The sequence below is a fragment of the Wasmannia auropunctata genome, unplaced genomic scaffold (genome assembly GCF_000956235.1).
Source record: "Wasmannia auropunctata unplaced genomic scaffold, wasmannia.A_1.0 LD336000.1, whole genome shotgun sequence".
NCBI classification, from domain to species: domain Eukaryota; kingdom Metazoa; phylum Arthropoda; class Insecta; order Hymenoptera; family Formicidae; genus Wasmannia; species Wasmannia auropunctata.
The window spans coordinates 2,769,688-2,795,525 of record NW_012026890.1 but is presented as its reverse complement, the minus strand read 5'-3'; the positions used below and the strand labels follow the sequence as shown (position 1 = coordinate 2,795,525).

At 32.5% G+C, this 25,838-nt stretch overlaps 4 protein-coding genes across 4 annotated transcripts in view; 2 read left to right on the top strand and 2 right to left on the bottom strand.

The window, feature by feature from the left end:
* Positions 1 to 2,309: 2,309 nt before the first annotated feature.
* On the top strand, positions 2,310 to 4,585 carry LOC105453356 (lysosomal thioesterase PPT2 homolog). Its single transcript, XM_011695237.1, has 4 exons — positions 2,310 to 2,531; positions 2,991 to 3,240; positions 3,317 to 3,435; positions 3,525 to 4,585. Exons 1-4 carry the CDS (start codon positions 2,379 to 2,381, stop codon positions 3,876 to 3,878), a joined length of 876 nt encoding a protein of 291 aa, XP_011693539.1. The 5' UTR covers positions 2,310 to 2,378; the 3' UTR covers positions 3,879 to 4,585.
* A 119-nt stretch (positions 4,586 to 4,704) lies between these two features.
* LOC105453355 (venom serine carboxypeptidase) lies at positions 4,705 to 7,167 on the bottom strand. The gene is made up of 2 exons (XM_011695236.1): positions 6,772 to 7,167; positions 4,705 to 6,083 (listed from the first exon to the last, which is right to left on the bottom strand). Exons 1-2 carry the CDS (start codon positions 7,066 to 7,068, stop codon positions 4,965 to 4,967), a joined length of 1,416 nt encoding a protein of 471 aa, XP_011693538.1. The 5' UTR covers positions 7,069 to 7,167; the 3' UTR covers positions 4,705 to 4,964.
* Positions 7,168 to 7,758: 591 nt separating this feature from the next.
* LOC105453354 lies at positions 7,759 to 9,695 on the top strand. The gene is made up of 2 exons (XM_011695235.1): positions 7,759 to 7,893; positions 8,158 to 9,695. Exon 2 carries the CDS (start codon positions 8,227 to 8,229, stop codon positions 9,235 to 9,237), a length of 1,011 nt encoding a protein of 336 aa, XP_011693537.1. The 5' UTR covers positions 7,759 to 7,893; positions 8,158 to 8,226; the 3' UTR covers positions 9,238 to 9,695.
* A 1,639-nt stretch (positions 9,696 to 11,334) lies between these two features.
* LOC105453435 (piezo-type mechanosensitive ion channel component 2-like) overlaps positions 11,335 to 25,838 on the bottom strand; it is a 27,522-nt gene continuing 13,018 nt past the window's right edge. Inside the window, exons 12-38 of the mRNA XM_011695395.1 lie at positions 25,692 to 25,822; positions 25,454 to 25,596; positions 25,178 to 25,354; positions 24,577 to 25,087; positions 24,398 to 24,493; positions 23,888 to 24,330; positions 23,234 to 23,642; positions 22,468 to 22,920; positions 21,742 to 21,804; positions 21,229 to 21,374; positions 20,468 to 20,644; positions 18,743 to 19,036; positions 18,574 to 18,650; positions 17,780 to 17,857; positions 16,472 to 16,552; positions 15,540 to 15,816; positions 15,300 to 15,463; positions 15,072 to 15,215; positions 14,822 to 14,977; positions 14,477 to 14,624; positions 14,163 to 14,377; positions 13,939 to 14,097; positions 13,741 to 13,867; positions 13,123 to 13,532; positions 12,358 to 12,897; positions 11,996 to 12,223; positions 11,335 to 11,633 (exon numbers count right to left, since the gene is read on the bottom strand). Of these exons, the coding sequence (XP_011693697.1) occupies positions 11,510 to 11,633; positions 11,996 to 12,223; positions 12,358 to 12,897; positions 13,123 to 13,532; positions 13,741 to 13,867; positions 13,939 to 14,097; positions 14,163 to 14,377; positions 14,477 to 14,624; positions 14,822 to 14,977; positions 15,072 to 15,215; positions 15,300 to 15,463; positions 15,540 to 15,816; positions 16,472 to 16,552; positions 17,780 to 17,857; positions 18,574 to 18,650; positions 18,743 to 19,036; positions 20,468 to 20,644; positions 21,229 to 21,374; positions 21,742 to 21,804; positions 22,468 to 22,920; positions 23,234 to 23,642; positions 23,888 to 24,330; positions 24,398 to 24,493; positions 24,577 to 25,087; positions 25,178 to 25,354; positions 25,454 to 25,596; positions 25,692 to 25,822 (5,971 nt within the window). The 3' untranslated portion in view covers positions 11,335 to 11,509. The remainder of the gene's footprint in view (positions 11,634 to 11,995; positions 12,224 to 12,357; positions 12,898 to 13,122; positions 13,533 to 13,740; positions 13,868 to 13,938; positions 14,098 to 14,162; positions 14,378 to 14,476; positions 14,625 to 14,821; positions 14,978 to 15,071; positions 15,216 to 15,299; positions 15,464 to 15,539; positions 15,817 to 16,471; positions 16,553 to 17,779; positions 17,858 to 18,573; positions 18,651 to 18,742; positions 19,037 to 20,467; positions 20,645 to 21,228; positions 21,375 to 21,741; positions 21,805 to 22,467; positions 22,921 to 23,233; positions 23,643 to 23,887; positions 24,331 to 24,397; positions 24,494 to 24,576; positions 25,088 to 25,177; positions 25,355 to 25,453; positions 25,597 to 25,691; positions 25,823 to 25,838) is intronic.

Here is a 25,838-nt window from a genome sequence, read left to right as displayed (position 1 = left end):
TGCATCTCTTATCACGAGAGATTACTCTGGACAGTGTACAACAATTTAAGTGGAGGGAACGAGGGCTGGAGAACGGACGTGCCCAGGTACTTCTGGCCGTCGCAAGCTGCTCTAATCGAGTCCCCCTGAATGTCCTGAAACCGCCAGTGTTTCTTCCGTCGAGCGATGCGAGAGTGAGAAAGAGAGTGTAGCCGAGGGAGGGTGGGATACGAGCGAGAGAAAAGGCGGCCAATCCAATTCCGCGCTCAAGCCCGACCGTCGTGATGGCGGAGGGTAGCGAAAAAACGCAGCCACGGCCGGGGCGCAAGGCGAGCGAGGTAGGTCTCCAGGCTTTTTTGCGTTTAATCAAGGATATTCGCGGTCGGCTGGCTCGCTATTTCAGTTCGCCGAGTGTTAACCGAGGCGCGCAACCACCACCGAGTATCATACCGCAGAAAGTGGATGAAGGAATCTTCGTCCTTTGACCTCCCAGAGACGCTCCCACAGTGCAATCGTCCGTAGCGGTCCTCGTTGTAAATTACAGCGCACATTCGTACCGTTGTTTTTGTTTATTGCAGTGTCATATTCTTCTTGCGACGATTAACCAGTATTCGGTAAATAGATCGATATACGAATTTTTATCAGAGAACAAAAGTGCGATAAGTAGAATAAAATGATAAAAGATGACATTACATATCATCATGAGATCTCAGGATTGTACGTTTTCATTTTATCAAAATATTATTTGATAAAAATAATTTATGAAACACCGGAATAGAATGATGTTTACGTCTACGTTTCACAACTGGCACTTATTGAACGGGATACATGGATCATAAATGAGTATTATGTCTCGATATAATGAATCGGAATCGGATTAATTCTGATCAACTAGATAAAGACCTCATGCCGCGAGGCCAAGGAATCATTTGATTCGTAGAATCTAATAAAATCGATTAGAGACGCGACACCCCTTTCACCGCCGTCATGATAGTCTAGACGTGATGTAGCAGGAGACGACAGCTCTAATTTCGTCCTTAAGCATCAAGTATCTCCGCTGTCACTCCTGTAAATTACTTCATCTCGATGACGCGTTGATCGTCGAAAACACCCTCTGAATTTCGAGAGGGTCACTTCGATGGGGGTCTTACATTCTTTCTACAAGGAAATATAGACTTTTATGCTCGCAGTGACTGCGCAACAATAATCGATATTTGAAGATGTGCGTGTGTTATGTATCCAGAAAATAATCATATTTTGTAAATAATAGAATCTTTAGATAAAAAATTAATAGAGATTATAAAATAGATAAAGATTTTTATTTTTAGCTTTATTCGCGATATATATATTTAAACGTATGTAATGTATCAGATTTAACTTAAAACACATCTCAAATGTACATATTATAGAATTAAAGATCGGTGATTACAAAACGAATTTTATTAATTAAATGTCACTCTATAAATATAACCGGAAACACTGCAAGTGGCGATAATACCCGGATTCCGAGAGTATATCAATGCACGGATAATGGTACAAACGACAAAAGGGTTGCTCCTTTAGGAGTTAAAGCCGTGATAATCGTGGATGACGCTGGTCGAAACAATGCGCCCGGCATCCGTCGCCCCGGCAGGGCGTGAGTTTCGTCTACGGATTGGGAGAAAAGCGGGGCGATGTCAGAGTACGGTGATGTATGGCTGAAGCGAGCTCGGGAAATACCACGTGCCCCGCCACCTAGTACACAGCAGCCCTTAAGGATTAGGGTGGCGACCTACTATATTCTCCAACGCACAGAGTATCGTGATGCAATTGGATTCCTTCGGCCATCAGCACCCTCTCTCTTTCACCCACCCTTAGATTCATCGTCATCCCTTTAACTGCTCATCATTGCTTTCATGGAATTTTTTCTATTGAAAACTTGCAAAAAGATATACTTAATTGAGATTCGCAAAATATGACAATTTGCAATATTTATGATGAATAGTCCAAATAAATATCATAAACATAAATATAATAATTAATTCTAATAATTTAATTATTAAAATTAATTTGGAATCCAACTTTCATTTAAAACAGAACATATTTAACGCGACAATATAATTATTAATAAAATTATAATAAATAAAATTTTAATAAAATTTGTATAAAATATAAATGTTCATAATTTATGAATATTTAAAGGGACCGTGTAGATTTCTATCAAGCAATGTTGAGCAATGTCTTGAGACAGAAAATAAGCATTCAATTCTGCAAACAAGAATATAGTATCATTTATCGGTAACACTGACTACTTTCTTATCAGCTTCATTTGAGAACATTCAATCTCTTCAATTCACCGTAGCGCTGCAAGAAACGCATTCGATCAATCAGGGTTAGAGGTCAGCTTTGTGCAGCAAACTATGACGAGTGAAAATTCTGTGATATATATTTATATGATTTTAGTTTATTTATTATTGTATAATGAAGCAAAATCACATCATGCTGTCGTCATTATTCATGGGGTTCTCACTGGAAGCGATAGCATGGAACTTATTAGCAATAGAATTCAGGAGGTAAGCAGGATGGTATGGCAGAACAACAGGACTGTTTACACTTTGCAGTTATCGCAACACCATTGTTTCACTGTGCAAATATGGATGGATTGATTTTGTTACTTTACATTTTTTTCATAAATTATTTTTTATAACTAATTTATAAATTACTTTTACATTTTTACATAAATTACTTCACTTTCTATACTGATGAATGTAATATACTTTATTGTATTATCATTTATAAATAAAAAGATTTTATTATAGTGTGACCATTTTCATTTTTGAAATGTTTTATGCAGTTTCATGCATACTATCAATTGTTTTTACGTTAAAAGCTAATAGCTTTTGTAAAAAAAAATTATGTAACTCATAAATTAGTTTAAAATAGTTAATCTCTCTTTAAATATATTTGATATATATATATATATGTATACATATATATATATCAAATATATTTAAATACATATATTTTCACAGATGCATCCTGATACTCCAGTCTACAACACTGTTAGGTTTGCAGGATGGAGTAGCCTGGAACCAATGTGGCAACAGGTAGAGGAAATAGGCATGGATGTACTTTCTATAGGTGCCGCATTTCCTGAAGGGATTAATTTAATAGGTTACAGCCAAGGTGGTTTATTAGCTAGAGCCATATTGCAAAGATTTCCCATGCATAATGTCAGAAATTTTATTTCCCTGAGCTCACCGCAAGCAGGGCAATACGGAAGTAAGTAAAATTGTAATATCCAAATAGAGAAGAAAGCAAGAGGATTTTCATTTCAATCATAAAATTCTGATTTCAGCACGTTTTCTACATTTGATTTTCCCAGACTTAGTTTGTGAAACCGCTTATGAACTTTTTTATTCACGACTTGGACAGCACACCAGTATCGGAAATTACTGGAACGATCCTCATCACCAAGTAATTATTCTAATTTTAATTTATATATTATATACTAAGTATATTTATGTATATCATGTAGTCTAATATACATTAATTATTTTTTTCAGGAATTGTATTATAAATATAGCAAGTTTCTACCATATGTGAACAATGAAATCGACGTTTTCAATAATTCCGACTATAAAACGGGCTTAACCAAACTGAAACGTATGATACTTATTGGAGGACCAAACGATGGCGTTATCACTCCATGGCAAAGCAGTCATTTTGGATATTACGATAATAACAACACTGTGATAGACATGCATGATAGAGATATTTATAAAGATGACACGATTGGTTTGAAAACGTTAGATAAACAGAGCAAGTTGAAGATTATCACAGTACCTGGAATTCCCCATTCTGAATGGCATAAAAATATTTCTATAGTAGATCAATTTTTGTTACCGTATTTAGATTAAACGTAATATAAATAAAATAAGATCAAAATTTGCCAAATGTAATAGAAGAACTAAGGAATATATTATTCGAGTGGACGATTTTTTTTCCATGCGATATTGTGTGGTTGATTTTATATGTGAGTGAAGCTTCACTCATTTTTTTATGTGTAACAAATTTAAACAATTATAAATCTACTTTTATTATATTTTGTCCCTCGCATTTTATATTAAAATAGATTCATATAAATTTAAGATATAAGTGATATGATATCTGTGTGTGCACGTGTGCTTGTAAATAGTAATAAGAAATTATACGTATGCATGCATATATCATATACCATTGGAAAATTTAATGTGTTAAATTTAACATATTTCATGTGTTCCAAACGGTCTAAATTTAATTAATTTAATTTATCTTTAAATTTTGATTAATTTAACAAGATGAATGTGTTAGAAAATAACACTATAAATATTATATTTATAATGTTAATTTTATAAAAAGTTAACACAAAAAATAATACTGACACAATTCGTAAGTAAACTGTGAAAGTATATTTTTTTCAATAAAACTAACATTTACATCTTAAATTAACATTCAAATATATTAAGAATCCAACAAAATTTTTATAAGGATTGAGTGGACCATTTCTAACACAAATACAAAATTTTTTTACTCTATAAATATATAATTTAAATAATGTATTATACTAGATCTGCATCTTTTACTTTTTTCGTGATTGAATATCTGAAGCGTTTAAAAAAAAATTATGTATTATAAATCTAATTGTAAATTAATATTTCAAATGGCTTATAATGTAAGTCAATAGGAAAATTTGTATATGGATAATTCTTATTTATGAATAAATTTATTAATTTTTCTATTACAAAATTATCATTATATTACTATTGTGTTCATTTTTTGTCATGAATGCTCCTCAGAGTATTTTAAGTATTTTTGGCATCTTAAGTATTGCCCTGTATTATTAAACGTTTACATATTTTGATTTTTTACATATATTGATATATATCTATTTATATTAATAGAAATTCTTAAGATACAAAATTCAAAACTTTTATCACATTCAATGTAATAATTCGCATAATTATTTAGAACTTTTTATTATGCGTGAAACGAGTGATAAGATCTAGTGCCCATTTCGGTTGATCCGAAGGAACCATGTGACCTGCATTTCGTACAAGAACTTCTGTTAAATTGTCAACAGTCTTCGTATAGCCCGCTATTTTGTTTCCAACCATCCATATTTTTCTCGGCGCTTTCACATATTTGTCTGCTCCGGACCACTTTAAATTTTTTAAGTAATTCTCCGTGAGTGGATATGCTACGATAATATCCAATTGTCCATTGTAAATGAGCACTCTATAATGTTGCAGAAGATCCGTCAAGAAAAATACCACGGATTGCATAACGTCTCCTTTCAAATGTTCCTCGACAGTTTTCGTTTCAACGTGAAAAGTGCTATTGCCCACGTGTACAGCACGTCTAACGTCAGCTCTTTGAATCCACTCGGACATCCAATCGGAATCGTTGCCCCCATTCGCATACAAATAATTGTAATAATAGTCGAATCCAGTTAGATTTCTAAATAGGGACGGCGTGCCGTTTAGATCGCCGTTAAGGAGTGCATCAAATATTTCAAATGCCTCGAGATATTTCTTCTGCTCAATAAATTCACGGCCCTTTTTCTCGTATATTTGGAACTGAATTTTTCCATTTTCATCTATCAGTCCGAGTTGATACAAATAGTCGCTGTACAGCAATTGATTCTCTGGATCACACAATCCGTTACCGATGGCTAGGCCTCTTAAGTTAATTTTTGTTACTGCTTTGATGTTGTAATCTTTAATGGCATGAGACACTGCTGGCACATATTTCCCAGCATACGATTCACCAGTGACGAAGAAATCATTATTTTGTAGCTCTGGGAATAGCAAAAAGAACTGTACCAGTGCGGTATGAATATCTCTTCCTACTTGCGTTTCATTCGTGGCATATCCCTTATCATTATCAGTAAAACTGTAGCCAGTGCCAACTGGATTATCAATGTATATCAAGTTGTGTGCTATATTCCATGAGTATTTTCGCATTGCTAGAGTCTTGTTGGCTGTCACTATAAATGGGCCATTTTCCATAAAAAGGCCAAACATGGAAGTTGCTCCTGGACCACCTTGCAGCCACAATATTACTGGCGCAGTCTTTGGATTGTGCTATGGCACACAAATAATGATTTCTTAATAACTAATCTTATTGCAAATAAATTTAATCTGTGTATTAATGGAGTCAAGCTAATATGTATAATTCATATAATTTTTAATGCCGCAACAATTTTTTTAACAGCTGATTATATAACAAATTTTTGTTAAATTTGATTTACGTGTGTATAGTTCACAAATACTCATGTAATTATATGACTTATGTAATCATTTTTTAAAAGCGTAATTTTTACAAACACTCATGTAATTACATGACTTATGTAATCATATGAATTATGAATATAAGTATTTGTAAAAAATATGCTTCGAAAAATCAAATAAAATTTAAAATAAATACAAAAATTTGTTATATATATATATAACCAGCTGTTCAAAAAATTTCTCATGACAATTATCCTAGTAAATAAACTATCAGTAATATGATAGCAAATTGATATCAATTGTATCTGCATTATGCATGTGTTTTGTCAACAGAACTCGACATAACCTGATAGCAAATATCAAAAATCGAGCCAAATCTGTCGAACGCATATTGTTATATCTATATACAGTTCTATCGATAAAATTTGTAGTAGGCACTTTGCAAAATCTGTTCTCGACAGGGCTTTTGGCTGTCTAGAGAGGTTAATTCTTATCAATTACTTCTATTTATAGGTGCCAGGAATTGTTAGTCATTACTTACCATGGCTGGAAAGAACCAGAAGAAAAGATTAGAATTGTACTCTTTATTAACTGTCAGATAACCTGAATAACTGCTAATATCGCCCATCTCTTTGTGTTGAACGACAGCCTTCGCACGCGCCTCGTCAATTTTTCCATTTTCTATCAGAGGCGTCAAGAAAAGCGGCACACCAACATCCTCCTTATCGGTGAGTTGAAACGGCTTCAATTTCGGATATACGTTCAAAAATCCACTCGCACTTTTGTGCGGTAATGCGAGCAATAACGTGCTCAAAGTTAGCACGAAAACGTTATTCATGTCGCTAGCTGAAAGTCACAAACGATACTGAGGCGCCGACTCTGCGTTGTTGTCAGCTGTACCGCCTCAGCCTGTACCGAATACTGAACTCAACAAGTGCGTCTAACTGTGATTTATATATTGACGTATTGATATCACAGTTTTCCTTTTGTCAATATTACGAATTAATAATATTAATAATACATGAGCAATAGGCTATAACACGTGACTATACCGAAACGTTAATTTATTTGTTAAATCACGAAATGGAAATTTCCATAAGAATTGACCCTCGTTGTTGTTTCGAATTTAATTGATAGAAGATCTAATCATTGTTTGTTTCACATTCTTTACCGCATATTTTTTTACTGATTACCGATAAAGTAATGAATTGTTCAAATTTAAATATGATAAATTATACAAATCTAAGAAATTCGTTAATTCGCGATTATATCTTTTAGCATATATGAACGATAATAAAAATTTAATAACTTTATTTAATAACTTTAAGAATTGAGTGGTAAAAGGTTAAAATAATGATGAAATATGATATGCTTGTTTCACATACAAATGATGATGTTTTATAAGGCAAAAGAGAAGCAACGTTTTTTAGCCAATCAATTTATTGTTTCGTCGGAAGTAATGTTATATATAGAAGATAATTGGTTAATTCATTTCTTATGCAGAGCTATAAAGCGTGACGCATATATGCCGCTTGATGCTCCGGCCGCTCCTACGATCAGCTGATCAACCTAACCTAACTGCAACCGACACTAACCGACGTTCCCAGTTCTCGCATTTGAGTCGCGTCGGCGATCACGGCAAGGTTAGCACGCCGTTTACTAGGTATGTATATATGCTAACTATACTATTAATTCCGGTTCTACTTGAGTAGCTATAATTGTGCGTCGTAAATTCTTCGATGTCTGTTCATCGGATTTGATGTAATATTAATAATTTAATGCCATAATTTTATCATAATATAATAACAACAATCGTACCGAATTTCTTGGTTATTAATGCGTTAAATTGTACAACGATCGAGAGTTTCTAGTTATTAAATGTGAAAAAAATGTCAAAAAATATTGTTATTTTTTTTTTGCCTTGCAGTTGCTGTGATATGTCTATTGTGGACATCAAACCAGATATTTGTGTACGTCTATATACGAAATATTCAAGATGAATGACTCCTTCTTGGAAGAGCTAGAATTAATACCAAAAGAATCCAAGAAAACATCTCAGCAACTTGATCGCCACATAACCACCAGGCATGCTACTTCGTCTCCGTTACTTCACTTCTCGGAACAAGATGAGAGAGACAACGTTACGCGACAAAGGGAACATTTCACGATATTCCCAGGTACGCCTGATATAAAGATTATAGATAATAAAGAGCCTTTTTTGAAAAATTCCAAAAAACATTCTGATCAAAATGTGAGAAAACATTCTGCGAATGTAAAAATGTCAGAGAAAGCTGAGAAGACCTCAGACAGCAAAGGGAAGCCTGTAGATATGAAAATAAAAATGGGTAATAATAATCGGCAGAGTGTCAGCGGAGAACACAAAATAAAACTGCATGAAACTAAGTATCCTAAGACATCTGAAAACATAGATCGTAAACGACGTTCAGGATCACTTAAAGAAGCCGCTTATTCGACAAGTATTTCTTCTAAGGAGAACAGACGTTCTCTCGATTCTTCTAATAATAATTCCTCGGATACCTCCAGTAAGGAAAACAGTCGTCCGTCAGATTCTTCCAAAGAGGCTGGTTCTCACAATCCAACTAAAGAGAAGGATAAGTTGGCCGATAAATCGAGGAAATCAGGTTTTAAAGTACAGGATCAAGATCCAGTTGTTTTACTTACTGCTATCAAAGAATTGATAAGCTCATACACCAAGCAGGAGAGCACAAAAATTCTACGCGCTATGCAGGAGCTACATATTAATTCTCAAGCTACCTTGATAAAAAATCTTTTGAGTCAGACGGATGAGTTGATTAAAGAAATGCATCCCAGCAAAGATTCGGCTAAAATGAGAGCATTGATTGAGGAGAATGAGCAATTGCACCAGGAGTTGATGGCCTTACGAATGCGAAACGAAAATCTGCAGAATAAATTAGAGGAACTTGAATTTTTGAAGCAAGAAAATGCGAGCTTGAAATCAAAGTATAACGAGCTAACTCAGACATAATATCAAACAACTGCGTTAAATTGGACCACAAAATCTTTTTATATTATTTTCGTTTTTTTGCACAAAGTGCTAATCAGGACGTTTACGATACATTTTAGTTGCTTGACATTTAAAAAAAACGTATTATATATTGCAAGATTGAAAAAATATTTCTCGCGCGAAAGTTGTCATAAGAGATTACTAAACTATTAATATTTGCATTTATTTTTGTCTAATGCCATGATAATATAATATAATCTAGTATAAAGATCACATTTAAGTATTGATTATACATATAGTAAAGTAAGCGTTTTGACTTATTAAAATTTAATATCGATGACATTAAAATCATTAAAATAATTTATTTTTTTACAAAAAATGTTAGACTACAGTAGTTTTTAGATATATGCGCGCAACTATTTTAAGAGTTTTCTATAATAAAAGTTTTGTAATATTTAATAAATGAGTATATTAACTTATATCATTTTTATAATGTCTCAAGTTCCGTAGTCCCTCGTATTAAAAAATTGGATTTAATTTTGATTTTTACTGAAATATTTACACGATAAGTTAAATTCTAAATTTAACGAAATGTAACGATTTACCAAAAATAAAAATATATTTTAATGAAATACTAACAAATTCTTAGGATTTTAAAAGTCATCTTCAGAAAAAGGTACATGTGTTTGAAAATAATGTCTTAAGAGATCGCATCAATGAGCTGTTATATTTTCATAATCCACATTATTTATATACAATATAAACATTCTCTTGCGATACATTTCTCATTAATTAAATACTTAAGGTGTAGACCTCTTTGGCAAATTAGCCAAATTGCAAGGTTGTAACCATTCGTAACTAAAAATACGTATAAAAATGACTGAGAAACCATATATCGTGTCGATTGAATACACAATCTATATCTACATCTTACAAATATAATTTTACTTTAAAGTCTTAAATGCACAATCTAGAAACATACACATTTTTCATAAATTACACTAAGCACACAACTTTGACGATAAAAGCATTTTAAAAAAATAATGGTCCATTGATAGATAAATACGTTTTTAAAAATTTATGTCCGCATTGATATTTTACAAATACTTTCTGAAAAAAAATTTTAATGCACAATTAAATACTCATTAATTAATTTATTTATTAGCAAAATTTGTAGTTAACAAATACAAATAGACTACAACATCTGTTTGAAAAACAAATTTTGCAAAATGTTTGCCATAAATTTTGTCGGCAAAATGCCGCGTAATTATAAAGGAGTTTTTTAGTTGAATATTATAGAAGATTAACACATAAAAACCATTACGTCTATTATTTCGTAATTATTTTGATTACAAAATTCTTTAAGTTACGATATTTTTTTATTTCATGATTTCATTTGCATAATAATTATACATATATAAGATAATTGTATGTATGCATATACATGTGTATAATTTTGAACATATACAATATTGAAACAATACTTTATTAAAACTTTTTTATAAATAGAATCGTATTAAATTTTTGAATTCTCTATAAGACAAAAATTTTTTTTAATTAAAAAATATATACATGATATTATTATTTGCAAACTTTTTTTACCATATTATTTTCATTATTGAGACAAATTATTAAATTATATTACAATGACAAATATCTTTATACGCCTCTGTGAAAAATGTTTTACAGAACATATTTCACATATAATTCTAAATGTAATTCATATATATAATTATAAACATTTATCTATATAATTACGTATATAAATATATATAATTATAAATATGTATTTATAGAAAAATTTTTAATCAGAGTTTTTAAGATGATTGATAACATATTGATAAAAGTATCTATATCGCGGAACTTTGGTCGGGCAGTAGTGATTTTTCAGCAAAATCTATCAATTGAGCTTTCTTCGAATTTTTCCAAAAAGTTCAACAATTCCTCTCAATAAAGAATATCCATGAATACATCCATGTAAGAGAAATATGCGACATATATAAACAACATAAGTTCGTTATCGCATATCCAAAAATCATTTTTTAAGAAACGTTCAATTTCTTCATTTATTCTTTATTTAATCTTCGACTTGATATATCTTTTTATATTTTCTAATAATTTTGATAGTGATTTTAAAAACAATTTGCACTGTAAATATTGTCTTATTCATTCTGAAGGAAAAAATCTTGAAGAAATGTATTCAAGATTTCCTGTATTAATTACGTAGTATCTGGTGCGCACAGTGCGCATACAAAACATTAATTATTTAAGAACTTTTGTTATTTCCCACAATTCAATGACGATGAGACAATCTGCTTGGTTCTGCTTGTCTTCTTTCTTCATCTAGTATTTCTTCTGCTTCTTCATCTTGATCCTCGTTATCTGTTCGCTCTCCTTCTTCGGGCGGTCTCGTCCACCTAATGAAACGATTTTTTTGCAATTCGTATTTATTGAAAAATATGTTTTTACATATCTATTGCTTTCTGTCTTAACTTATATCTGTTCAGATCTGTACTTCATTTGTACACTGTTGTGTGTGTCTGTGTGTATACGTATATACATGTGTTTTTGTATAAGTATAATACGATCAAACAAAAATCATATGCGGCTATAACTGAAAAATAAAATTGTGTCTCATTGTTAATTGTCACTCTGCGCAATTATAAAGTTTTTGAATCAAAGTCTTTGTCATACAGCCTAGCACAATGATTTTTAGTATATCAAAATTGCAGAATTTTAATAATATCTATAATCTAAAAATAGCGTAAATAAATCTAACCTGATTAATGTTTCCGGTGATCTATAAAGGAAGATCAGTTTAGCAAACAAATCTTCTTCGAGGCATAAATCGCCGCTCTCGCGGACCAAGTAGATGTCTAAGCAGAGGCGAAGGATTCTGTCGACATAGGGTAAATCGTCGAACATAATCTTGGGCGCCATATCACTGACGATTTTCCGCATCATTTGACTTATGACAATCACCGCCGTGGTGTACAATCCTAGGATCCTGTTTGTGATTTGTAATTTTCAGTCAATGTATCATAATAACGATTCTATTATACATGAATTTATAAATCTTCGTAAAATTTTGCTATAAGAATGTCTATATGAACACATAAACTATTTTACTGTTAAATTTACCCAAATCCGCTGATAAAGCTTAAGCTCTCGGGGAATGCCTTGTCGTTGAACAGGAACATCATGGTATTGTTGCAATCGTTTAATGGTATCTTGCTCAAAAAATCTTTGTACAGTGAGCCCGTGCATTCCTCACGAACTATCCACCATTGTTTACGATCACAACATTCCTTGTCTGTTGATAATTGGACACTCATGTTTCGATAAAGGTAGCTTTCCTCGTCAGATTTATCTAACGAAGCGAAATGTAGCGGTTCCATTAGCTGCCACGGAACACGGGTGGTCTTAGAGGTGACTTTGAGGAATTTCGGAAAGGCGCTTTTCAATATTATTGTCGCATTCGTTGCACTTGGATCCTCGCTTAACATATCCACTAATGTCTGTCTTATAGGATTGAACTTTCCGTCCACATACGGAAACAATTTTACGTCACGAACCGTCGTAGTGACTCCACTGGCATCCTTGAGGTCTGTTTTTCTTGAAACTGTCCATTCCACGTGTACAGTTACGTTCGTATTATTAGAGGCTAATTCTATCTTCAATCTAAAACAGGCGATCATGATATAAATTTTTTTTTTCAAATGTTTAGGTATCATGAGATTATTAATATCGTCACAACATTATTAATTCTTTTTAAAAAAAGTAGTGCCTGTATCATGCTTTTCTATTAATTTTTTATTAAACGATTAGGTTTTATTAGTTAGATATATTTTTAGATTTTAAGTTAATGTTAGAAGCAATAATCTGTTTCTTATATATAGGACAAACCTTTCTTTATCAGGCGGCGAAATATCCCAACGTGTTCCCGAGAAAGTACTGAATTTAACTGCAGCCACGTCAGAATAAACGTAATTTTCGAAGAAGGTAACAGCCGACTTGTCCGTTGAGTATATATTGGTAAGTTTTTTGTATTGCGCTTCTGAATATTTGATAATAGAACTGTCGCCTTGCGCTGACATGGAATAGATTGGTTCGTATGGACCGATTCGTATTTTCATGGATACATCGTAAGGCAAGTTGGATGTGCCAACGGTGCTACCAAGGGCAAATAAAAGTAGAGGGAACCAGATTAAGCCAATTATGAGCAAGAGGACACTCCCGCCTACCAAGTACTTGCTCATTTGCTTTTTCTTTACTCCTCGTGGTTGGGGGAAGTCTGATTCGACTCCTCGCATACACTAAAATTTTATAGAATACGTTACAGTATTACATATTTAAAGCATATTTTATATAATTTAATATTTCTATACCGAGAGAATTTAATTACATATACCTTTTCATATAAATATTATATGAAAACTTTTGATAAAAATTTTTGCCTTAATAGAATTGAAAAGGAAAATATCGTTAATTCCAAAAGCGTTATGTATTTCCTACAAAACTTACTTTGATTTGATAAATGCTGGCAAAGACATCTTCCATTTTAAACCAGTCCATTACAGTCATGGACGTATCAGTCCAAATCCAATCCATCACTGCCCGAAGTTCAAACAGGAACGGAACTAACATAAATCTAATAAAATAACTTTATTAGGTCAGTATAATAAAAATAATAGCAACACATTTGATAAATATTTTACTAACCCTTTAAATAGGACGTAATTCACAATGCTGTACTTTTTGCATAAAAAATTACCGAGTATTCGAGTCGGATATCCTTGTCGCAATTGATAAGCCGCTAACAAAAGATAGAAGCATTTCACCATATACCAGATTTGTGGCGGAAGATTATCGTTGAATTGTCTGTAATTGTAAATATGCTGTAAATAATGTAACTGTTAAATAGAAAAAATAATACGATATCTTACCTGTCTGTTACGCTTGGTAAAATAAAGAACATCCACAGATGGACACCGAATACTAAGCAATATTGGAAAATTAACTTCCCCACAATAGATTTTCTGAGAAATAGTGCTCTATCGATAACAATTAGAGCAAATTGTAATAATAACATTAATAAGAAAGGCATAGGCACTCGATTTTCTTGGAAATAAGCTGTTACTCCACCATCGCCTTGTTGAGTCTAAAATTAAAGAATATATAACATTAATATTATTATTTATGTAAATATTAACAATTTTGTAAAGAGAGAGCTTCCTTCCCCTTCTCTTCAGGTACTTACTCCAAATGCAGAAAACCCGAAGATAAGCAATAAGAAATTAAAGAAGTCACAAAGAAACATATAGGCGTAAACATTCGTTTTTTCTTTGCCGGCTGGATCAATAATTCTCTTAAAGAAGTTTTTCATTGGTTTAGCGTGTTTAGTAATTCTGCAAAATTCAAAAATATAATTGGATTTAATGAAATAAAGAATAATTTAAGAATATATTAAAATTTATTTTAAAAAGATAATTGTATTTCTTCTTTGTGATCTATTATATATAAAATATTAAAAATAAATACGAAATTTTTTCTTTGAAATTAATAATGTTTACACAAAACATATTTAAATAAAATAATTATTTACGCTGTATGAAACGTTTTAGAAAGCGCTGTATGAGGATGCTCTTCTCCTTGTATAATTTCCTTGTTCTCATCTGTCATAGGCGGAACATTATCTGTATCATCTGCTACATGGTGGTTCGAAGATTGTTTTTGAGATTCTTTTATCTCTACATGAGAACTGTAGCACATTAAAAAATGTAATTTATTTATTGATCAAAATTTTAGATTTAAAAGTTATAAAAAAAATTTTTAACACAAAGATTTCAACATACTCGCTTTCTTCCTGTATGCCGACTTCTTGTTCTTTGTCTGAAGATGGTGGCTTTAACGGCACTACAGGTAATTGAGAAGGAACAATTTTTCGTGGTTTTAGAGTGGACGTAGTTGTCCATTGACCCAAGGATTTTAGCATAAATCTATAGATCAATCATAAGGCATTATTCTTTATAAAATATTTTTGTATGTACCTTTATCATTATTATTTTTTTTTAAATTCATACCTATGGAAGAATAATATGAGGAGCAATAATAAATCCCATAGAGCGTAATTAGAATTTTTTATAACACCAAAAATCCTCGGTAAGTATAGTGGATAGTTTGGTGGGGCCTTTCGATTCCAAGAAATGAATTCCAGTTGGAATATACATTTTATTATGACAATGGCCTAAAAATTACGATCTTTACATCGGAATTCTGCATATATTTATATTTAGACGTAAATTACGGAATATGTTTCTTACCTCGATATATGCGATCATTGTCACCCAGAAATTTTTGGAGGGTCGCGGGATCGTCAAGGAACCCCATAAGAATACCATAAGCGGCAATGGTGTCGAGAGTACAGACGCATTCTTAATTTGATGAAGAAATACCATAAAGTAACAAAGTAAACTGGAATGCGCCAAAATTGCAAACCAGATAGACGCTGCCAGCTGTATAATGGGCGGTTGATCCACTTCTGAGAGTTCCCCAATTTCTTCGTCTTGCTGAACTGCCAAGACGTGCGAGAAAAGTGTGCTGCGTATAGAAAATTTTCGAGTTAATTACATTTCGTAGTCTAAATAAATTATCCAACACAAATTAAAAAATATAGAAGAAAGATGATTAATTACGCATAACAAATAAAAATTATTTGAAATAGAAAGATTCTTAATATAAAAGGAATACAAATGATAAATGAAAAATAAATGTAGATATATAAAATCGTCACATTTAAGAAGTTTATAAAAATTATTTTAGAGAAATAATTTTTGTATTGTGCACACGCATGAATAGTTTCATACGTCAAAATTTAATAGCGTGTATAACGAATAGCAAGACGCATCTTTCTTCTTACAAAAGAAATTGATATTAAAAATACATTTAAAGCCCAATTCAGGAACTGTGAGGAAAATTGAACACCTGAAAATAGAGCTGAAGACATTCGACAACATTAATGTGATCGCCACAATGGACGTCGTTCACTGTAAGCTAATTTTTTTTATCATTGCTCTCTTCGTGTCAGGAAGCGATCCTTTTTGCCACAAAATTCAGGTGGCAGACAATTGAACATATAAAAGGATCTTAACTGACGTGCCGCATGCGAGGAGAGTCGTGCGAATAGTGCATTTATAAAGTAGTAAAAAGGCCGAACACATTGAGATGCCTGAATTTTACGATACACTTTCGATACCTGGAGGAGGACATGTCCAATCCTCGCTCCAAACTCGGCGCCAGAATTCGGATGTGCGGCACTGCCAGTGAGCTCTCCTTCCTAACACAAACAACACCACGCTCTTTCTACGTTTACTTCGTACAAGTATATTACGAGGGTAAAAATAATTCTAGTCAAGATCTTAAAACATTATATTATTAATTCTTCTTTGTGATTAATTATCACAGAAAAGAAAAAAATAATACTAAATTTTAAGAAAAAAAAGAATATGTTAAATAAAATTATAAAAAAAATAAATAGTAAAAGAAATATATTACATCAGGATTTTACATCAAGAGATCTATTTGTAATATGAAAATTCGTTCTAGATAGCATAGAGACTTTAAAAAGAATTCAATCATATGTCAATTCTGAGTTCATTTTCAGATGCAAATAAATTCTTTTTTTTAGAAGTTTTGCACCTGAAAATAAACTCAGAATTCATGACATATGACTAAATGTATGAATGAATTCTTTTTGAACATGTGCTATATCATGTGCTATATGTGTTATCTTTTTGTTTTAGTATGTCACGAACGTAGGACGTTAGTTAATCCATTAATCATAAAACGCTTTTTATACCATGTAGATAACATGCTGTCATTCCAAAGGACATCATGATTTTAGTTATATAATTTTTCCAACAAGGCTTTAGATCTTTTCAAGGCTTTATAGATCATTATCGTAAATTATAGATTATTTATAGATACCTAAAGTTCAAACATAAGAGCATGTCAAATATAATACAATATCTTTTAAGTGTTTCTACAATTTTGCCTAATATTGATTTTTGAACAAATTTAAATTTATTTTTAATAAAAATAAAAAAGTTCATAATTTACAAAGTAGCAAAAGTCAAAACATAAAATTAAATTTTATTTTAACAATTATTGTAATGTATAATTTAGATATTCTTTATTCCTCTCGCTAATTAAAGTTAAACTAATAACAAAAAGACATAAATATTCCTAATACCTATTTAATAAATTATTTGTATAAATAATAAAAAATATTTTAGATAAAATTTAAAAAGCAAGAACGGTGATTTATCATAGCTTACTATTACTATGCCAAGAACAAACAAATAATATTAACAAAAAATTAATATCCACCATATCCAAAATTAGTTACAATATCAATAATTATTATAAAGATAAAAATTTATATATAATGTTAGTTTGGCATAATAAGTGTACAAGGATCACTTTAGCTAGATGCACAATAAACTAGATACATGATACATTTGTTAAATACCTAAAGCATTTCACATGAAATAAAAGCCCTCACCTTTCGTCTTGTGGGTGCGATTGGCTCGGACCTTCTCCAGGATCATACTGCTCCTCCGTATCGCCGTTTGTAGCTGATCTGTTACAGCGAGCACATTTACTACTAGCATCTACATATTTTCATTTTAATTTAAAAACCACTTAAACCGTTTTTTGTATTTACACACGTTCTTTAAAAGATGTGTTTCAGATTTCTTAAGGATTTTTATCGGGATATCAAAGATGTACGAGTTAAAATGCTTTTGATACCAATTAATTTTGAAGTATGCTTTACAATAAAAATGTAATTCTTTATCGTAGTTTGTTAAATAATAAACGGATTATTACATAGAACAAGTGTAACCATAAAAATAAATAAAAATTATATTAAATTACCCAATAGTTGCATTGTTTATACATATGCGATATTTAAAAAATGAAAAGAATAGAACTAAAGTAAAAATGTATTTACAAGAGACCGGCATCTTATAATAGATGGTTGAACAAACATGTACGCAAAAATAGCACAGCACGAAATATAAATAATTTAAGCAACTACGTTATTGTATTTACAAGCTAATGTTTAAAAGCCGGAATATCACGAAGAATTAAATAATATTTCTATGACAGCATAATTTTACATATTTAAATAATAAGTAATATAAATTTTCCTTAAAAAAAAAGAATGAGAAGATAACCAATTTGGTTGGAGTTAATAGTAATGAATATACAATCCCCCACTTTAAATTTGTTAAATAAATATAATGCATTTTAGTGTTATGACTATATAAAGAATTTAGATGAGAGCAAACTTACCGTTCCTGCATCAGAGGTATCGGCTGCCACATTTGATTAATTCCTAATCGCGTTCCCATTCTAAAATCTGGTTTTGCCTATATAATAATTGTTAATATTATAAAAAGATATTACCGTAATGCACTTGATTTGCAAATTAATTTTAATTTTTGAAAATAATTATTTATACCTTTAGGATCTTTTTTTCCTTCGCTAAAACCTTGCGGATATATCTGTAGTCGTGGGAGAATCGATTTAGATATCTCGTCATCGAAATCAGAGTGCTGTTAATCATCACCAAGAGAAACTTGAAATATGTAAAGAACGAGACTTTCTTCTGTTCTTCTTCCTTTTCGTCGCTCTTCTTAACTTCTAATTTCTTTTCTTCTTCCCCGTCCGATGGTTCCGGTGTTTTTGCCAAGTCAGTAGCTTCTTTCTCTTCCGTTTCCATTTCCACTGAAGTGAGACTCGTTCGATCGGGACCCTGATTAATTTTAATAATAAGTTTTGTATATTGACAGATATTGCTTGGTGCTCAAACCATTACCCTGTGCTTCAAAATAATCAATTTGAGAACAATGCGGAAGTGCGTACAAAGTGTATCGTACAATGCATCGAATAATTTTTTGTCTTTACAAAAATCTCGGACGAAATAAAGCAATTTTAAGCACTGTTTAAACTATTTCATCTAGTAATACTCGAATTGCAAAAATCTTATAATTTTGAACTTTCAATAATAATCCACACACATACACACACAATAAGTTTTTATCATGATTAAGATTTATATTTTTCAATTTCGATTGCTTAATATTTGTTGTATACTCTTACTGTACAATAAGCGTACAATAAGCAAGAAATAATTACAAGAGGACTACATGTAAAAAATATAAAATATCTTGATATACAATATACATATAAATGACGAAATACCTTGCCATTGCTCTGTGATTATACATATAAATTAATTAAAAATAAGTACAATGTTAATCAATGTGAAGACGATATAGAGGACAGCAAAAATTTGTTTCCAATACTGCTTCTACGAAGCTGAGAGTTTATGAGAGAAGAAGATATCATCGAGCACTAAAAGCGTTGTACAAAGAGTAATCCACTTGCCGCTTGTTATAAAACTCGCTGTTGTGACTGTTTTGTATTGTGTGTTACTATATTAACTCATATTTTACAAAAAGAAATAAATAAATAAAAAATCGCAAAGTTTTTTGTTAAAATATAATTAAATTGAATTATGAGTATCTTGCATTGAAAAGATCTAGAAAGAGAGATATCAGTATTAAAAAGAAAATAATATAGAAATGTTATTGTTAAAACCAAATAATTAAATCACAGCAAGTTAACGTAATTTGTGAAAGATTAAATTAATTGTAGAGTAAAATTGAGATGCACATAAAGTAGAACAGATTGCTTTATCGCGCAGACGAACGAAAAAGCAATAATACATTGGTACAAGAAGAATATACTGGCACAGAAGTGGTACAAAACGATCCATAGAAAGCAATATATAGCCAATAGTCGAATCTTATTTAGGAGATAGTCTACAGTTGATTTTTCCCAAACAGAGATTTAACAAAACAAAACAAAACAAAAAAAGAAATATTTCAGCGTTTGTAATCGAGGTAAATGCAAAATTAAATTAAATTTTGTAATGTTAATGTGACATCATTGTTATGTTTCATGTGTCTTTGTATAAGATATGGTATAAGATGGAATTATATATGTCTCCCCTAAAAAAGAGTCAACCGCATATTGCACCAACGGTGAGATCTGTCTTCTGTTCAGCAATTCTTGAAAGACAGTATTATATATACAAGGGTAAAAAGTGACAGTTATAGGCAGACGAAGCCTGCCTGCAGCGATCATGCAGCCTTTTAAAGGGAATCGGGATGTGTCTCACATCGGTGGCCATAGCAGTGTCGGTCTCGGAGCGAGCGCTCAGATAAGACATGGACGATTTCTTCCGTGTCAAAGGTACGCTTCTACGCCGGAGTCTCAGGGCGTCCTTTTCTGTCCCTCCGTACATGGCGACATGCGTCGCGATCTCAATGTCTGTCTTAATCAGCGTGTTCATCAACTGTAAGGAGACTTACGCGTCAGTTCCACCGATCGATTTCGTGCCATCGCTGTCGGCCCGGACGTATTGCGTGGTCCCTCCTCGAGGAGGAGAGTGAAAGAGAAAAGAGGAGGGCTGACAATGTATGAAGACTTACAGTGAAAGATTTAGAATGAAAGAAAGATTATGGGCAATGATGACACATACGAGAGAAGAGATTTTGGTTGCAATCATCACACGAAGAGATGCACCATTCAACTTTATAATGGTCCGTTCGAAGTACTTTTTCGAGAAAATTTTAAAATATCCTTTATTAAATTTATTACATTATTAATATAAAATTTTTATATGTACACACTTTTTTCAACAAACAGACAAATACAATAAATGTATTTATTTATGTTGGAATTAAATTTTATGATATTTAAAAAATGTTTTCAAGCAATTCGATGGACCATGATCTTAATTAAGAGATTAGTGAAACTTAACAAAAAATCCTTGTTCCATAAATCGACATTTCACAGCATAATCACTTAAGTTCAAACTGAAATCCTTGAAAAAAAATGGTTTTGACGTAGTTACATGTTTCTCTCAATTTTACCTACCTCTGAAACAGTCATTCTCCTTCCTTGTTTCTCTAGCTCACGACGGAGTTCTTTTTCCCTCTTTTCAATATCGCTATCAGGAATAAGATCAGTAACGTCATCGTCATCCATATCGTCGAACATGTAGTAGTCGCCCGATCTGATTGCTAATTGCAAAAAGAATTGTTAGTTATAAATTATAAATAAGTCATTACTTTTATTATATAAGCAAAAGCCATGCACAGGTGACGACGACATAATTAGAAAAGGATGCAAGGACGTTTGAGCACAATATTCTAATTTTGAAATAATCTATTAAATTTCTAGCTATTAAATAAAAATGCACAAATATACATGAAAATGCCAATAGATTAACTATGTAATTTATGAACACGTTAGCTACTTTGAACTGTACACATTACTAGTTTAATCTGTACTTTATATTTGACTGTACATTTTATATACAAATTATGGAATTAATCTAGGACTAGGATTGTTAGGGATAATGTTCAGCTGTAAAAAATGTACAATTACCCTCTCTGTTGTTCTGTGGCGTACGAATTCTGTACAATGGCCGTGTTCCTGGATATAATTCATCTAACAAAAAACACAAGAAATAAAATAAAGATATAGAAACAGAAAAAAAACAGCTATATTAATACAGAGCACATAAAATATATTGCAGTATGTCACATATGTGTTATATCGGAATTGAATCCTTCGATTCCGTGGTTGATTGAATTGCTGAGAAATATTAGTAAACATAAAACAGTCCTGTGTTTATAAAATTTCTAGACGTTTATGCACATTAAGAGTCTAATATTTAAAAATTGTAAGATAGTAACAGATATAGTAATTAATAATGATAAAAGAAATAAAAAATAATGAAATAATTGCGAAAAGATAAAAGAAAAATAATATAATAATATAAATTTTTAAGAAATAGAAACATATAAAGAGTTATTTAGATCGATCTTCACAGAAATATACATAAATAAGCAAGTATAAATATGAGCATTTATACACAAGGATGTAGCAAGAGATTCTTGAGCTAATTCTTAGCTCAATACATTTTTGTCATACAATATGTTCCGTTATCAAGGAAGAGACCTAGAAACCATTTTTAATAGGATGAGACGAAGATTAGATACGCTTTGAGGTGTTCCGCAGAAGATCTAGATGTGCAGGCGTAGAGAAGCGTATATACAGGTCACTGTAGCACACTGGCGACACGGATACTGTAGTCGATGAATAGTTTACACGTATGATGCGAGTGCGGGGAACGAGAGGCCGTCGAGATGATCGACTGGCGCGGATCACTGTTCATCCACGTCGACCAAACTGGCAAGCTGGATTGACGCCGATGCCTCATATTAGATGTTAGCGATCGATCGACTGATGTGCCCCGATTGTAAGGCGGGGGCGAGAACACCGGGAATGTCTCGTCCGGCGACGGTCCTCGAGGATTCAGCTCGCTACTGGGTGGTGAACCGAACGAGATACGCGTCGGCTCGAGGTAGCCCTCGAGGCTCACCGTCATGACGGCGGAATTCGGTGTCGGAGCCTGCAATAAGGACGCTGCCCGGGGTGTCAGTGGTGGTGGTTCGTCGTCGTCCTCATCCAGAGGCGTTTGATATCCTTGCGGGGGCGTGTGACCCGACGACACGCAAGAGCTCACGCTGGAGGTTCTCGCCAGCGGTGCTTGTCTTTCTTCTTTGACGCAAAGATATATAGTGGGCGTTATATCGCACGTAGTAGTGATACAGTAGTGGAACAGTGGAATGACGGTGTCGTCGAGAAGACGTCGAGAAATTATTGAGAATAATTCGTAAAAATATTCAATAATTAGAAGGCAAGTCAAAGATTTTTTTAAAAGAAAGTAACACTTGGTGCCTATAAATGAAGATACTTCTTGACTTAAAACAGTTGCTTATTAAACAAAAATTAAGTCTTCCTCAAAATCGCTTTGATAAAACGTATTTCTTTAAATGTTATATAAAATTATGTATTAAAAAAGGTAACTTACCGACTTTGTGAGCCTGGGGGTCTCTATAAGATGGTCCCTGTATTCTTTGCTGATTGGCCTTAATCTTGTCCATCTTGAACTTTAATTTTTCTAAAACGGTCTTCTCCACATTCTCTTGAATTTCTATACGCCTCTGATGCAGTTCTTCGAGCAATTCCGCACCGCGAGACGCTAGAATGCTCATGGCTTTCGTTTCGTCTACTATATGAAAGAAGTAGTAGCTCTTGAAGAGTCGTTTTTGTATCAGAAGGAAGGCAAAACACAATCCATCCCAAACCATGCCGATGTCTTCAGTAGTGACAGTACACTTGTCCGGGTCTAACACTATCTCTTTGGTACTCTCGCTCTTGAACTTGTTCAGACATACGATACTCAGTAGTTGCACCAACCAACAGGCTGAATGTTTGACCTAATGTTAAAAACAAATTAATAATTTATTTTTGTTCTTTTGCTTATTTATCTTCTTATAGTTTCATATACATATATAATGTATTCTAATTAAGTTATTTTTAATTTTCTAAATTATGTTTTTATGTAATTATTTTGAGTGAAATCTAAAATGGACAATATTATTTATTTAATTTAAAGAAATATTAAGTATAAACAAATCAAATTTTATATATGAATTAATAAACATTATTGAAAAAAGCTTACGTCTTTATCGAAGACACATCCCACACCTTGTAGAACAGCTTTTGAGAAAATCACAATGACACAATATCCGATCAGCATGTTCCACCATTTCAAGATAGTTCTCATTGGTCTTAAGTAAAAGCTACTTCCTTGCCAAAGGAATATAAATGCTCCTATAAGATAGCCGAGCGAAAAGAGATTCGTTCTTTTCGTTCCGGCCAGGAACATAATTGATAAGGTCACCCACATGAGACTCATCATGCTACCACGTTTGACTACATCCAGCCAGGAATGAATGTGCGACACGTAATCCTTTACAGGATTCACAAAATTTGGTTTTTCCATATCCTGGAAAACGGAATAATTGTGACCAGCCACAAAATTACTGCCAGATTGCAAATTTTGTTGTTCAATGTGGAAGACAAGACTCTGCCGTACGATCATCAGTAGTAAGATAAAGTCATCTGTATACAAAAAAAATATAATATTATGCAAAATCTTTCTGTTAATTTTGAGTTTTGTCAAACTTACAAATCAGTTTTCTAGAATTCGGTTGGAAATCCGGATCAGGCAGATACATCCATTCCTGCAAGTCTCTCATTATTTTAGATTCGTTCCAAGGATAATCTGAAACAAATCCGAAGAAAGTCATTTATGTATCGTTTGCTTCATTTAATCAAAGAATTCATTTGCCTAATGTATCACATTACCTATGCAAAGCCACGAAGGTGGAGCCACAACGATGGCGTATTGAATAGGTAGAACAATTATGGCGAAAGATCTAAAACAGGGCCAAATTCGTGCCACAGTTTTCCTCTTCAACGAAAAAAATAGTAGCAACCACATGCTGTACAAGACGGAGTAAAAGTCCAGTCTCGTGCCGATCAGCGTGACAATCGCCATGAGGCACATTTCGAGACCGAATTTGTAGAAACCGTAGTTGAACAGGAACTTTAAGCACTCCGGTATTCCTTTGTCAGCGTCCATTCTGGTGATGGTTGGGAACATTACTTGAGGAGTGTCCAATGATTCTCCTTTATTATGACGATAAAACCACTGACGGACTCTGATAATTTTCCTAAAAGTCGTCACAGTAACGATGCCGATGTAGCCTTTCAACAGGTCCGGCAGCATACCCGGATCTGCTTTCTTCATTCCAAACCATTCGGCTATATTGTATTCGGTATTGTTACTTGCATACTCATGATCCTCATCGGGCTTCTGAAATTATTTAAAGTAATGTATTTAATCGAAGAATTTAATTCTCAAGTTCTTTTTATCATAATAAAGGACGTGAGAGTTTTAACTTACAGTGCAGTTGACGTTCCAGTTTTTATGATTAATGTATTGAATTTGATACAACATTTTGGTGACCATGAGAAGCGATACTATAGCAGCCATCGCGTTAATTGATTTTATCTGTATGTTTCTTTCGAAATTGATTACTATGACCACGGCGGCGATGAAAAAGAAATTTATTGCGCACACCTAAACAGATATATATTTAATTGCATAGTTTTTTTCTTTTCTTTTATTTTATTTTTCAATTTCAATGCGTGAGAGGTAAATTACAATAATTTTGCTTACATCATTGATGCACAGAAGAACGAATGAAATGAAAACAATCTTCTGCATGTGTATTTCGAGGAAGAGCCAGGTGTAATTGTAAAAATTTACGAGATGCTTCGTCACTTTTCGTAACAGTGCAATTCTTTCTAATTTTGACATATCTGTAATTAATTTAAAAATATCTATTAATAATAATACTTTATTGAAATAATAAGATTTGGTTTACTAAAATAAATGAAATTTATGAAGAGCGTACGTTTTAATTGCTTCAGTGTGTATATCGTATGTTTCTCGTTCTCGGTGAGTGTAACATCAGTTGGTGAAGATACTGGAATATTTAAGCTAGGAGAATATCCTAGGCTGGCGCGTCTAAACGAGCTCTCAGGCCTAAAATTAGTGAAGA

Excerpts from the sequence above, each read along its gene's own strand:
- LOC105453356 (XM_011695237.1), top strand. The coding sequence starts at position 2,379 with ATGACGAGTGAAAATTCTGTGATATATATTTATATGATTTTAGTTTAT. Across the intron at positions 3,241-3,316 it reads GCAAGCAGGGCAATACGGAA|CACGTTTTCTACATTTGATT; the intron begins GTAAGTAAAATT and ends TTCTGATTTCAG. Across the intron at positions 3,436-3,524 it reads GGAACGATCCTCATCACCAA|GAATTGTATTATAAATATAG; the intron begins GTAATTATTCTA and ends TATTTTTTTCAG.
- LOC105453355 (XM_011695236.1), bottom strand. The coding sequence starts at position 7,068 with ATGAATAACGTTTTCGTGCTAACTTTGAGCACGTTATTGCTCGCATTA. Across the intron at positions 6,084-6,771 it reads TCTGGTTCTTTCCAGCCATG|CACAATCCAAAGACTGCGCC; the intron begins GTAAGTAATGAC and ends TGTGTGCCATAG.
- LOC105453354 (XM_011695235.1), top strand. The coding sequence starts at position 8,227 with ATGAATGACTCCTTCTTGGAAGAGCTAGAATTAATACCAAAAGAATCC.